At 35.0% G+C, this 12,280-nt stretch overlaps 1 protein-coding gene across 2 annotated transcripts in view; it reads left to right on the top strand.

Moving 5' to 3' along the window:
- The window catches only part of PLOD2 (procollagen-lysine,2-oxoglutarate 5-dioxygenase 2), a 107,204-nt gene that overhangs the window by 33,339 nt on the left and 61,585 nt on the right, over positions 1-12,280 (top strand). For both annotated transcript variants that reach the window (XM_082394352.1, XM_082394351.1), the window contains exons 2-3: positions 6,691-6,782; positions 9,467-9,603. In XM_082394352.1, coding sequence (XP_082250478.1) covers positions 6,691-6,782; positions 9,467-9,603 — 229 coding nt within the window. The remainder of the gene's footprint in view (positions 1-6,690; positions 6,783-9,466; positions 9,604-12,280) is intronic.

Genomic DNA, 12,280 nt, shown 5'->3' on the forward strand with positions numbered 1-12,280 from the left:
CTCTTGACCTCTTACCACCAAGTGAGGCCACATGAAACATTGGAAAGAAATGGACTTTGAGGAATACCCAAAGTTCCACTTCCAGCTTTGCTAGTAACTTGTTGGGTGACTTTGGCTAAGTTAACCTATTTAACCTTATTTTCTTCATCTATGAGTTGGATGTAATAATGCAAACTACGTAAGGATTTTGTTGGGAACAAATTATTTTATACACCCACACAGATAAAATATAACATCCCTTGTTCCTGAATCCACTCATTCAACAAATATTTATTAAGAATCTACTATATGCTAAACACTTTGATAGGTCCTGGAGGTGTGTAGTGCTGAGCAAAAAACATCCTGCCTTTCTGGAATTTACAGTCTAGTCGGAGAAGGAGACTTTAATCTTGAATAATAATCATGCAAATTAATATGTAATTACAATTTGTCGTAAGTGCTCCAAAAGAGAGGTAGAGAATGCAGTGAAAATGTATAATGGGCACTGACATACTTGAGTAGGTAAGGGAAGTTTCCCCCAAGGAAATGGCATATGTGTAAGAATCTCAATGAATTGAACAGGCAGTGGTTGCATCAAGAGATCAGAGGTGACATTAGATAAAGGTGTTGCATAGGCTCTTCTCCTCAGGGTGGGAGGGAGCAGGCATTGTTGGAGAACTGAAAGAAACACTGTGCAGTTGGAGCAGAGAGAACAAAGGGCAGAGAGTTAGTGGGTGAGATTAGAGAGGATAGAGGTAGTCAAGGACCACATTGAGGTAAAGTAGCTTGGCCACAGTGCTAAGAGCAATGGAAAATCATTTAAGGATGTTTAGCAATGGGGTGACATGATTAGATATCTAATTTTTTTGAAAAGCTTAAGTCAGCTTTGTAAAGATATGATTGGAGTGGGTATAGTGGGATTTAGGAGGCTATTGTGGAAACCTGGGCTAGTGATGATCGTGATTTGAGTTAGCTTGCTTGGAGGTGGAGAGAAATGAAAAGATTTGAGAAGGTGTATCTGCAGTTACTTGCTAAATTATTTTAGTGCACAGTTTAAATTGAACTGTTTTTACATAGATTTTTTTCCCCCATTACAGTTGCCTCCACCCCTTATCTGTGGCAGATAAATTCCAAGACCCCCAGTGGATGCCTGAAATTGTGGATAGTACCGAATCCTATATATACTCTGTTTTTTCCTGTACATACATATCTATGATAAAGTTTAATTTACAGATCAGACACAGTTAAGAGATTAACAACAATAACTAATAATAAAATAGACAGTTATAACAATATACTGTGATGAAAGTTATGTGAATGTGGTTTCTCTCAAAATATCTTATTGTATAAAGTTAATGCCTTTTTATCTTAATTAAGCACTTACCATGCACTGTGGCCATGACTTTTACAGTTTGAGGCAAGACAGCAAATCTAGCATGAATTTCTTTTTCTTTCTTCACAGTTTCACAGATAGGTTTGTTCTTAGCGTAGATCTTAGCAACCTCAGCATGTGCTTTCCTTTTCCTTATTAAATCAAGAACATTCACCTTTTCATTTAAAGGAAGCACTTTACAGCTTTCTTTGGCTTATTTGAATTACCAGCATCACTACTCTTGTGCTTTGGGGCCATTATTAAGTAAAATAAGGGTGACTTGGACACAAGCAGTGTGATACTGTGACAGTGGATCTGATAACTGAGATGGCTACTAAGTGACTAATGGATAGGATACACTGGACAGAGCGATGATTCACATCCCAGGCAGGACAGAACGGGATGGCAAGTGATTTTACCATGCTACTCAGAATGGTGTGCAATTTAAACAACTTATAAGTTATTTATTTTGGAATTTTCCATTTAATATTTTCAGACCATGATTGACCCTGTGGGTAACAGAAACCTTGGGTAAGGGGACAGTATTGTACTAGCATCATAAAATCTTGAGAGTTGGAAGAGATATTTGGTTCTTGAATGAATAACTCTGGTAGAGAAAAAGATTGAGTTGCATAACTTGCTGAGATTTGCACATCAACTCCCTTTCACATTTATCTGTTGAGTGGAAATAATAAGATACTGTCATTAGACATATGTATGGACTTAAGTGTATCATCCACTTTACATATATTAACTCATTAATTCTCACAGCAAGCCTATCAGGTGCTATTATTACACACATAGATGAGAAACAGATGAGACACAGAGTTTAAGTAACTGACCAATTTCAAACAAGTAATAAATGGTAGGTCTGAAACTGGAACCCAAGTAGTTTGTTGTCAGATCCCTATGGCCAACCACAATGGCAAATTATGACCCTTAGGCCAAATCTGGCCCATGGCTGTTCTTGTACAGCCAGCCAAAAAACTAAGGATTATTTTTTTTTAATTTTAAAAAAGTTTTAAGGAAGAAAAAAGGAGAATCGTGACAGAGATTGTATGTAGACCACAAAGCCTAAAATATTTACTATGTGGCCTTTTACAGTGAAAGTTTGCTGGCCCCTATGCTAACCATTCCTAAGAAAATGTGTTCCTCGAATAGAAAGTTGAGCGCCACTGATCCTTACAGATGAAGGGCACGTCTTTCATAAAATGAGTTATTACAGAGTAAGAACAGTATATACTCAGAGCTCCTTCTGTGGTAGAATTATTTTTCTTGATTTTTGCAAATTTAAAAGTAAGACTGGGAAAGTTTCTTGGGAAGTAGGAGAATTATCCCTCTGAGTGAGATCAAAGGCAGCTGGGCTGGCGCTGAGTTACTGAATGTGATGCCTGTTATTAAGACAATGAATTTCAGCTGGATTTATGGGCTGATTTTTTTTTTTTTTTTTTTTTTTTTTTTTTTTTTTTTTTTAGCATTTTGTAGATAGGATATATTAGCCAAAAAACTTCCTGTTTTAAAGCCATGATTTGTTTTTGGAAAGAAAAATTAGATCAGCTCTAAAAATTGATGAATTCTGGTATTATGTCAACAACTATTTGGAGAAAAAAAAAAAAAAAGACTAACTAACAATGCCATTTTTCCTCCCCAGAGCTGTAAGTTCATTAGTAAGAAAGAACATAGCGGGGTGTTTTTTGGTTTTTTGCCTTTCTAAATAAAAAAGATTTAGATTTTTGGAGAAATTCTGTTATTCATCTAAATTTTCATAGGGGGCTAAATATTAAGCCACTTAACAAATATTTATTAAACCTTACTATGGTGCTAGGTATTTTTTTTTTTTAATTTTATTTATTTATTTATTTATGGCTGTGTTGGGTCTTTGTTTCTGTGCGAGGTCTTTCTTCTAGTTGTGACAGGCGGGGGCCACTCTTCATTGCGGTGTGTGGGCCTCTCACTATCGCGGCCTCTCTTGTTGCGGAGCACAGGCTCCAGACACACAGGCTCGGTAATTGTGGCTCACGGGCCCAGTTGCTCCACGGCATGTGGGATCTTCCCAGACCAGGGCTTGAATCTGTGTCCCCTGCGTTGGCAGGCAGATTCTCAACCACTGCGCCACCAGGGAAGCCCCGGTGCTAGGTATTTTGAGGGACTTTGTAAATATGATTACAGAAGGTTTTTGTTTTTTTTTTTTTGCTATGATGTGATTTTCATTTGATAAATGGTTGTTGTAATAGACCACACTCTATAGATGCCTTACATGTTTCTTGCTCATGCAAACTGTATTAACTGTTTTCTAAGAGTCAGGCAGTGGCTTTAGAGTTTACATTTGGTCACAGTTGGGCTTCCATTTATCTTTTCTTTGACACCATCTTAGACTAGTTTTGGTAGTGGTTGATGGGTACCCATTATTCAAGCCCATTTCTTCAATCATCTCACTTGATCCTTTTGGTTGTTGTGGGTGGATTGGGTACTAATTATAGTTGTTTAAATTATAATATTGTCTAGTTAGAAAATTTCTTCTGTCTATTCTGTTTTTCCTTTTACTTAGATGATTCAGATTGTTGAAAAGAGTTTTATATTGAATATTTTTCTGATTGGAAGATTAGGGATTGTGCATAAAGTTGAACTCTCTCTTTTTTTAATTGTAGGGCTTTCCAAACATTTATAAATGGAACCCACTTTTAATAGTCATCATACGTGGGCAGTCTTATTTACTCTTTATCTTCTTCCTCCATTGTCTCCCATCTACCCCTAATAATTTTAAAACAAATCACAAACATTACTTCCTTTCATTGAGTAAATACTTTATTACTTGTCCCTAAATTATAAGAACTCTTTAAAAAATATCAATGCCATTAGCATGCTAAAACATTAGCAATAATTCTGTAATATTGACAAATACAAGTTAGTGTTCAGATTTTCCTAATTTTCTCATAAATACCCTTTTACAGTTGACTTTTCAGATCAGGACCCAAATAAAGGCCATGATGTATGTTTGGTTGAATTGTCTCAATTCTGGTGATATGCTATAATAGTTTCCCTTTCCTTTTTTCTCTTTTGCCATTGATTCTGTAGATCAGTTGTCTTCTGTCCTTATATTTCTGATAAATTTGTGGTATAAATTTTAGTGGAATCTAAAGTATGTGTCAACTGTAGGTTAAATTTTTTGACACGCATACTTCATAGATGGTGAACAAGTTGTACTGTTGAACTGGTTGGCAAGAACTTGTGAGTGGTGCACGTCAGCACTTTCTTCTTTTACTTCCCCCAGTTGAGTAAGATTTATTTCTCATCACAGTCACCATAGTGAACAGCAGGTAAGAAGAAACAAAAGTTTCTACGTAATGTTATTGAACAGGCCTGCCTTTGACAGAATTACTTATTTATTACTTGGTTTTGCTTTTTTGTAATTAGCAACAGTACTGAAGCAACAGGAGTCCTTATTTGGCATAGGCTTGCCAGACACCGTCAGACTACATATTTTTAGGTTTGCCTTCTGAGTCATTAGATTCCATAACATTTCTGTCTACCCAAGGGTCTGGCCAACGTTACTTTTCTTTTTTTTTTTGAACGTCTTTATTGGAGTATACTTGCTTTACAATGGTGTGTTAGTTTGTGCTGTATAACAAAGTGAATCAGCTATATGTATACATATATTCCCATTACTTTTCCTATTAAGGATGATAAAATCCTTGCTGTTAATTTTGTACTGGAAATTATAAGTATAAAAATCTGTCCAGGCAAAATCTATAAACTTTTTTTGTGTAGAAAAAGTTAAGAAAGAAAGCTATCTTTAGTCATTTTATTACGCAGAAAAGAGACTTCAAAAGTATTCCTTTTACTCTTATGAAATAAAATCTTGTATTGCCTATTTCAAAATTTATTGTAAATTATAAATAGGTCAAGTTTTCTTAATTGATTAAGCCCTGTTTGAAACTTTACAAATGAAATTTTGTTTTTTAAAGAATAGTTAATTGAAAAAGTACTCTTAAAATATATTTGCTTCAGCCCTGACAGCTATAATGAAAATGACTTTTATTTTTCCTTAAATATCTATTTCTCATAATGGTGAAAGTTATGTGAGAAATACATATTTCTAGAAAAATATCTAAGAATGTTAATATTTATTTTCATGAAAATGTTTTCCTTTTTTTGGTTGACTTGTTTGAATTTCTTTCTTTATGTGTCTTACACTTATGTGTATTTTGTTTAAAGTATTTTCAAAATTTGATGATTACCTTGGGTCATATGAAATTGTTTTTAATTGATTCCTATAATACATTAATGCTATATATTTCATTTTTAATGATTGTCTACTGTTTAAGGGATACTTAACACTGTCTGACTTTTTTCTTGTTGGTAACAATCAAGTGAGAGTCAGATGATATAACTCGGTGCCTAGAATGTTAAAAAGATGTTAATGTTGATTTCTTAGTCCTTTGGTCCTCCTATATCCTGAGGTTAAAAAAAAATGCCCTGGCTGCTAACCTTTGGCATTTTCTGATGCACTTGTTTCTTTTATGCATTTTTCCAACATGTCTTTTCCCGATAACCATTGTCCTTAATAGCTTCTACAGGTATTTTGAAATGACTCCTTAAATCTATCTGCTTCTACTAAGAAGAGGTGTTTTGTTAGATTGAAAATAATAATTCATTATAAAATGGTGACTCAAAGCTGTATTTACCAGGGCAGTGCTGATTTTAGTTCCTTTTATTCTTTAAAGAAAAAACAAAGCACTGAAGGTGGTGTAAATGTGGATTTTATAGACTTCCCATATACAAAAATTCATTGATAGGAGGAAAAAATTAAGATTCTCTTTCTAAATATTTGTTCCCAATTCATCATAATTTTTTAAAAAATTAGGATCAGTCTCACGATTGGATCTCTTCTTTTTGTACATGTGCTTTGAGGAATATAATGTGCTTTTGGACTCACTGATGTGTGTAATAAATCAGTGATGACTTATAGGTGACAGTGAACCTTGTTGATTAGTTAACATTTAGGAGAGTTTGTCTTTACAGATAAAAACTTTGTGCATTTTATGGAAGTGTTTCTCTTAGTGTTGAAATCCTCTGTTGAGGGCATGCTTTACCTTAAAAATAAATGCACTTTTTTACCATTAAAATAATTCATTATTTGGCAGTCTGTCATTTGGCAGTAATATAACCAATTTTAATTGCCTAGTTTTTCAACAGCTCTTTGTTTAGCCTCATGTAGATGAACAAACCAGAACATTCCCATAGGTTTAATGAGGTTTCTAATCACTGCGGTGATCTGTAAAGTGTGAGGAGTTAGCCTCTTGGTAAACTGTCTTATGTTATTCCCCCTGTCTTTGCAGATAAATTATTAGTCATAACTGTAGCAACAAAAGAAAGTGATGGATTCCATCGATTTATGCAGTCAGCCAAATACTTCAATTATACTGTGAAGGTATGGTATCTCTTTTAATTCATGGAGATGTTAGAATATGTGGCGGAAGTACATTTTTCATAACAACAACAATAACAACCACAACATGATCTGCAATCCCCAGAAGGATGATGAAGTTGGGTTACATAATGGTGTCAGTTTACCTATAATTGGTTGTTTTAAAGATACATTTTGGCCTTATTAATACTCTGCCACTCAGACAATAATTTCTTAATATTTGCTAATGCTTTGTGTAAACATGTTCTGTAAAACAACAGAAAAATATATTTATACTTATATTTCTTTTGGGGGATCATGTACAGGTACAACATAATAAGATTTGACAGTAATTTTTTTCACTTACTTTGAAGAATTTTTTTCTGTAATGGGTTTGTCTACCCTGAGAATTGGAAACATTACTGTGAAGGAGATACCTTTTCTGTTCCAGTATCGAGAGGTGCTTTTCCTGTTTTTTTGTTTGTTTGTTTCAGAGGAATTTAATAACATTATAAAAGTATAAAAGGGTTTTAGAAGACTTATCTCCAGGGAAATAGCTCACTGATAAATGATCAGAGGAAACCTGGGGTATTTGGTAGGACTAGTAAACTGAGCTGTGAAAGGCCTGCCTTTAAAAAAAAAACCAAACAAAAAAACTTATTTATTTTCTAATAGAAATTAGGCTATGCCATCCAGGTCTTTTTCACATGCAGAGGAGAATAGGGAAATATCCCAGGTAGGAAAACAAATAAACTTAGTACATTTACAAAACAAAACAGCAAAACAAAAAAAAAAAAGGGAGAGAAAAATTGCTTTTTTGCCTAGGGAAGAACTGAGCTGTTTCAGAATGTAATGCACAAAAAAGGTAATATTTGCTACCTAGCCACTGGAAGACTAGGTACAGATGTTATTAATATAGAATAACTATTAAAGAGGCTAACTTTGCTAGAAAAGAGATGTAGATGTTTAATGTAGGATAAATGAGAAATATGTTAGAGAAGTTTGTTAGAAGGGAAATATTGTAGTATGCATTGGTAGGGGGCAATATGAAAGAAAAATCAGGGTAAAATAATGCTGAAATCCAATGAGGGGCATCTCAAGGGGAGAGTGTGGAATATTATTTACATGTGAGGCACTGTGTTAGGACCTTCATATATGGTATGCTGTTGATTCGTTGTATAAACCATGTAAGGTAGGTGTTACTTTATGTATTAGTGAGGAAAACTTGCTCCAGGGTATGCACCTGTAAGGCGTCAAATGTTGGACCCCAGCCCCGTTTGACTGACTCTGGAGTTTTTGATCTTCCTGCTGTCTTTCCATTGTGAAATGCAGTGGTTCTCAAAGTGTGGACCCAGACCACCAGCATCAGCATCATCTGGGAAATAGGAATGAGGATTCTTAGGCGCACCCTCACTTACTGAATCGCAGACCCTGGGAGAAGGGACCAGCAGTCTGTGTTTTAACGAACCCTCCACGTGATTCTGATGCATACCAAAGTTAGACACACAGATGCTGTGGATAGAAAACAGAGACTAGAGCTTAATCAACACAGTGCTGCACAGAGTAGGCGCTCAGAAGCACTTAGGTCTGGTATGACTGCAATATTGGAGAAGTCCAGAAGGGTTGTAGAACAGAAGTGTAACAAATCTTAGGGCCAGAGGAGGTCACTTAGGGCAAAAACAAATAATTCTATTAAACTAGCCCCCTTATGAATCCAGATGCCTGCCACAGTTTGAGTTAACATTTATCCCTTCAGTATAAGTAGTGATGAAGTGCTCACTAGAGATTTGAGGCTGGGAACCCCACGAGCTCTTGTATTTGGCTCAATGTTAAGTAAATTTGGAACTAATAATATTTATTTTCTAAATTAATTTGATCTTTTTCTTTTGTATTTATTCTTAATTTCATTCCCCCTGAATTGCACAAATCTTTTAGTAGATCCTTATTTTGGGAACTTCAGACTTTGTTTTGGTGAAACTAAGATACAAGGCGTGTGTGCATGGTGGAAGGGGGCATAGAACTGCTTCCTGCTCCCTCACAGCCAGGTGAGTCAGCAGGCATATGATTCAGGAGGCAGCTGCTGAGGCTAAGCAAACAAGAGCCGAGAATGGCTGCAGACTTAGCTCTGAGTAATTGTGCTTAGGCGATTTCTTGTATTGATAAATTATTAAACTTTTGAGGGTAACCTAAGCTTAAGATTTTTAAGGTAAAGAAGGTGACATTTGACTTGATGCCCTCTGTGTTTCCCTGGACAACCCATTTGGTTTCAGCAGGAAAATCGCTTAAGGGCCCCGGCCAGGAATCACTGAGTTTCCAGGGCTCCCAACGTTCATCAGACAGATTTCCTGCCAGATTGAAAAGTGTTATGGAAAGTTTTTTCATTTTCTTTTTCATTTCAGTCTGAATAAAGAGAAATAGGATGTGAGACATAATTTCTGGGGCTTCCCCCACCAACCCCCAGCTTCCTTGGATTAGACTTCACTTTTGAAATGGTAAAATTAGGAATGGCATTTTACAGGGTAAATACTATTGAAGAAGTATGACCTAACCTAGGCATCAAATTTTTTTCTGTTTAGCATCATGACTTAGTGTAACATTTAAAGAGTGATACTGTGTTATACTGTACAAGTTGCTGGTGACTTCCAGTTTTTATAATCCTATCATAATCTGAGTTTTGCCCAGGGATGAAATGTTGATTTCATTTATAGGTCCTTGGTCAAGGAAAGGAGTGGAGAGGTGGTGATGGAATTAATACTATTGGAGGGGGCCAAAAAGTGAGATTGATGAAAGAAGTCATGGAACATTATGCCAGTCAAGAGGATCTGGTTGTCTTGTTTACTGAATGGTAAGAGAAAGAACCTGTGGCTTTCTAAGTCTGTATTAAATTATTTTAAAAGAGTTGAAATTCGTATTTGTAGATTATATATTAAATTATTTTATTCACATGGGATCATTGTTTTATAAAGTAGATTTTACTCACAATTATAAAACCATGGTCTGACATAGTTATGTAATATGATCAAATTTGATGAGTTACCATAAACACCAATGGGAAAACAGGGCATGAGCTAAAATTTTTGTGAAATTCATGTTTTAATCCTCACTTGAGATGGAATAAAGATCATAGTGAATTTTTCTATTGAGAGAGCAACTCAATGGATTCTGGTTGTCTGGGAGAAAATACATCATGTAAGTTATAAATGAGAAATAAAAAAGCCTATGTTTAATAATAAAGAAAAACCTTTCTCATCTGTAAATATCTTTTCTTCTACTAAATTTGGAGTGTTCACTGTGTTTCCATCTTCTTCTCACATGTTTTTAATAACATCAAGTTGTCATGAGCCATTATTGGTTGCCACCTTCTTTCTTCCATTTTCTCTACATTCTTTTTTTTTTTAAACTTTTTTTTTTTGGCCATGCGGAGTGTGGGATCTTACTTCCCTGACCAGGGATTGAACCCACGTCCCCTGCATTGGAAGCGTGGAGTCTTAACCACTGGACCGCCAGGGAAGTCCCTCTACATTCCTTTTTATTTTTATTTTTTGGTCATTGGTCATCATTTTAAATCCCTTTGCATTTTCCTCTTTAACTTAGGAAAGTTATTTTATATCTCTCCCTCACTTTGAAAATCCAAAACCACAGATTATTACAGATGAAAGTAAGAACAATGCTTTTATGCAAATGTTAAATAAAGGCAGAAATTTTGAAATGAAATGGACATACTGAAGTCCTGGTGCCATCAACACTTACAGGTTTTGAAAGGGTTCATATACTTGCATCTTTAGAATTTCTCTGCTGTCTCCTGGGAAAAAATAAAGTTCTGCTTATAGTTATTTATTCTTGCAACATGAGGTGTGGTATAGATGGTGTTAGCTTGTGTACTGAGAATTTTTCTACAGAATCTATTATTATGTATTTTTTTACCCTTAGAAAAAAGAGCAGGAAGTTGATAATAAACGGTTTAGATTAAATATTGAGTATGTTTGGGTTAAAATTACCATGGATTTTAAACAACCATTTTGGTCAGCTTGAACTTGCCACACCTATGTTTTGACTTTGACTTTGGGGCAAATTCTCCTTGTAGAAGTTACCACATATGAGCCAGTAATAGTTTTGGATTCCCAAACCTCTTTCTGCATTTTAGGAAGAACTCCTTTTCCTCTCCCTTTCCTCTCCTATCAGGCTGCCCCTCCCCGCTATCCCCCATCTGAGATTTAGGCTTGGAAGAAACTGATTTAATAAGGGGCCAATTTGTTTCTAATAAGAAAAGGGACACTGTGAGATATCTGAAGACTGCTTGAGGTTGCATTTGTTTATTTAGATGATACTTTAAGATCTAGTGTGACAGAAAAGACAACAATAAAATTTTAATGGAAGGCCCAGTGTGTGCCAGACACTGTTAGTATTTGGGATTTATCAGTGAACCAAAGATAAAATTTCTTGACAACTCCCTCTCTGAGAACGGCCAGCTAACCGAAAACATGCAGGCCCAACTCAGCCAAGCCCTTGTCTAGGAAGAAGCATTAACATTTTCTCTTGTCATTCCCACCTGCCTTATCTGTCCTACTGGAGGAACCTAGGGATAATGAATAAGTAACCAAGATAAAGAAGGATGGACAACTGGTGCCACTTTAGAGCTCTTATCTCTTCTTTTTTTTTTTTTTTAAAAGTACTGTGTACAGTGATCAATACAGTAGAAATTGTGGGTAATCCAAGGTCTGGGAGAAATGAATTAGACTGTAAATTATTTGAAATAGGAAAACCATTTTGCAACAATATTGCTAATCTCCTAATTAAGCTTACCTCTGGTTAAGGCTACAGTTCAGAGTTTATTATAATTTTAATATATCAAACAAATTCCTACTTATATGATTTTTTTAAAGGACAGTTTAACTGTACTAATTAGTTTTATGGAAGCATAGGTTACTACTATATGAAAAAAATACCAAGATTTATGTACTTAATAGTTTAAATAGTATTTTTAAAAAAAAAACAGCTTTGTTGAGGTAGAAGTTATATACTGTGACACACTTATTTTAAGTGAAAAATTCAATAATTTTTATTAAATTTACAGAGTCATGCAGTTATCTTCACTATTCAAGTTTAGAACATTTCCAGTAACCCACAGTGATTCCTGTGCTCATTTAGATAGGCTTTTGTGAATTAATTTGGAAGCAATCTTATAATATCGTTTCCATGTGATTATGTGTTCTAAACTGACTTTTGGATGAACGTTTAAAATTAGAGACTGGATGTTTATAAATATACTCTGTAAGTTAAGATTTATCATGTTTATTTCAGATAAAAATAAATATTTTGCAAGGGTTTGGGTTCTACTTAAAACAAAATGAAAACTGAAGCTCTCCATATGAGAAAGTACCACAGACTTTTTTTCAAGTTATTTCATACTGCAGTGTGTGTGCGCGCACGCGCGCGTGCATGTGTGTTTTATTGCAATTAAAAAAGTTTGTAAAGTTGACAATCTCCCTTTGATTAGAACAACCACTAGTAAATATAATGGA

This window comes from Balaenoptera borealis (assembly GCF_965194805.1).
Source record: "Balaenoptera borealis genome assembly, chromosome: 5".
Taxonomy (NCBI): domain Eukaryota; kingdom Metazoa; phylum Chordata; class Mammalia; order Artiodactyla; family Balaenopteridae; genus Balaenoptera; species Balaenoptera borealis.